The sequence below is a fragment of the Chaetura pelagica genome, unplaced genomic scaffold (genome assembly GCF_000747805.2).
Source record: "Chaetura pelagica isolate M959 unplaced genomic scaffold, ChaPel_1.0 scaffold311, whole genome shotgun sequence".
In the NCBI taxonomy this organism is placed as follows: domain Eukaryota; kingdom Metazoa; phylum Chordata; class Aves; order Apodiformes; family Apodidae; genus Chaetura; species Chaetura pelagica.
Genome location: NW_009952152.1, coordinates 216922 through 217922, shown reverse-complemented (window position 1 = coordinate 217922; position 1001 = coordinate 216922). Strand labels below are relative to the sequence as shown.

Below are 1001 nucleotides of genomic sequence, written 5' to 3'. Positions count from 1 at the left end.
TTGGTGCCAGGCCGAGCTGACGGTGCCGCGATACCGGACCGAGAAACCTTCCAAATCTCCTCCCCCTCCTCCTCCCCGCCGGAGCTTCCCCTCCTCCCACGGGCTGACCACGACCCGCAGCGGCGACGGCATCGTCACCAGCAAGAAGGAGCCCGGGTTCATGAAGGTAGGGAACCACGGGATGGACCCAGCGGGTCCCTGTTGGAGAGACCAGCCCTGGAACGACCCCCAGAGCCCTCACCACCTGCCGACCCCTTGCAGAAGGCCGAGTCGGAGGAGCTGGAGACCCAGAAGCCGCAGGTGAAGCTGAGACGGACGGTGTCAGAGGTGGTCAGGCCGGCGTCCACCCCCCCCATCATCGCCTCTGGCATCATCCCCCCCCCCCCCCCGGCCCTGCCACTCTGCCCCGTCTGCTCACGAGTGGCTGCCCCCAGCTCTGGGCATCTGCAGGGGACACCTCCGGATGGGGGCTGGGGAATGACACCCCAAGCATTCCCATGGGAATGGGCTCCCCCCGCCCTGTGTCGCAGCAGGAGCGCGGTGCTGTGGGAGTGGGCAGCACAAAGCAGTGACATCATGCTGGACCCCTCACCAGGTCTGGGTGACTGGTTCGCCAGCTCTCTTCAGCACTTCCACTCAGGCTTTAAGCCAAACTTGCTTGTTTTTTTAACACTATGCAGCTTCAGCTGGAGGTTTGTTGGGTTTTGTGCACAGGGTGCCCTGCAGAGAGCCCACCTGAGACACCGTCCTGAGGCTCTGAACCCCCCAGGCTGGCTCTGCCCTGTGTCCTGCCCTGTTTGCTGCAGTCAAGGTGCCCAAGTGGGTCATGGATGGCTTTTCCTGCTGGTTTTCCCCAAGGAGACAGGGGGACCAGTGATGCTGCAGACAGGGGACTGGTGACACTGGTCAGCAGAGGGACAGGCCTCCATGGCTGATGGGAACAGCCAGTGTTTTGCTCACTGCCAGCAGCTGCCGAGCCCCGGTCCTGGTGTGACCGTGGC

The 1001-nt window shown here is 63.8% G+C and overlaps 1 protein-coding gene across 1 annotated transcript in view; it reads left to right on the top strand.

The window, feature by feature from the left end:
- The window catches only part of SRCIN1 (SRC kinase signaling inhibitor 1), a gene marked incomplete at its 5' end in the record, with an annotated part of 22124 nt that overhangs the window by 9324 nt on the left and 11799 nt on the right, over positions 1 to 1001 (top strand). The window contains 2 exons of the mRNA XM_010007009.1: positions 11 to 166; positions 262 to 330. Of these exons, the coding sequence (XP_010005311.1) occupies positions 11 to 166; positions 262 to 330 (225 nt within the window). The remainder of the gene's footprint in view (positions 1 to 10; positions 167 to 261; positions 331 to 1001) is intronic.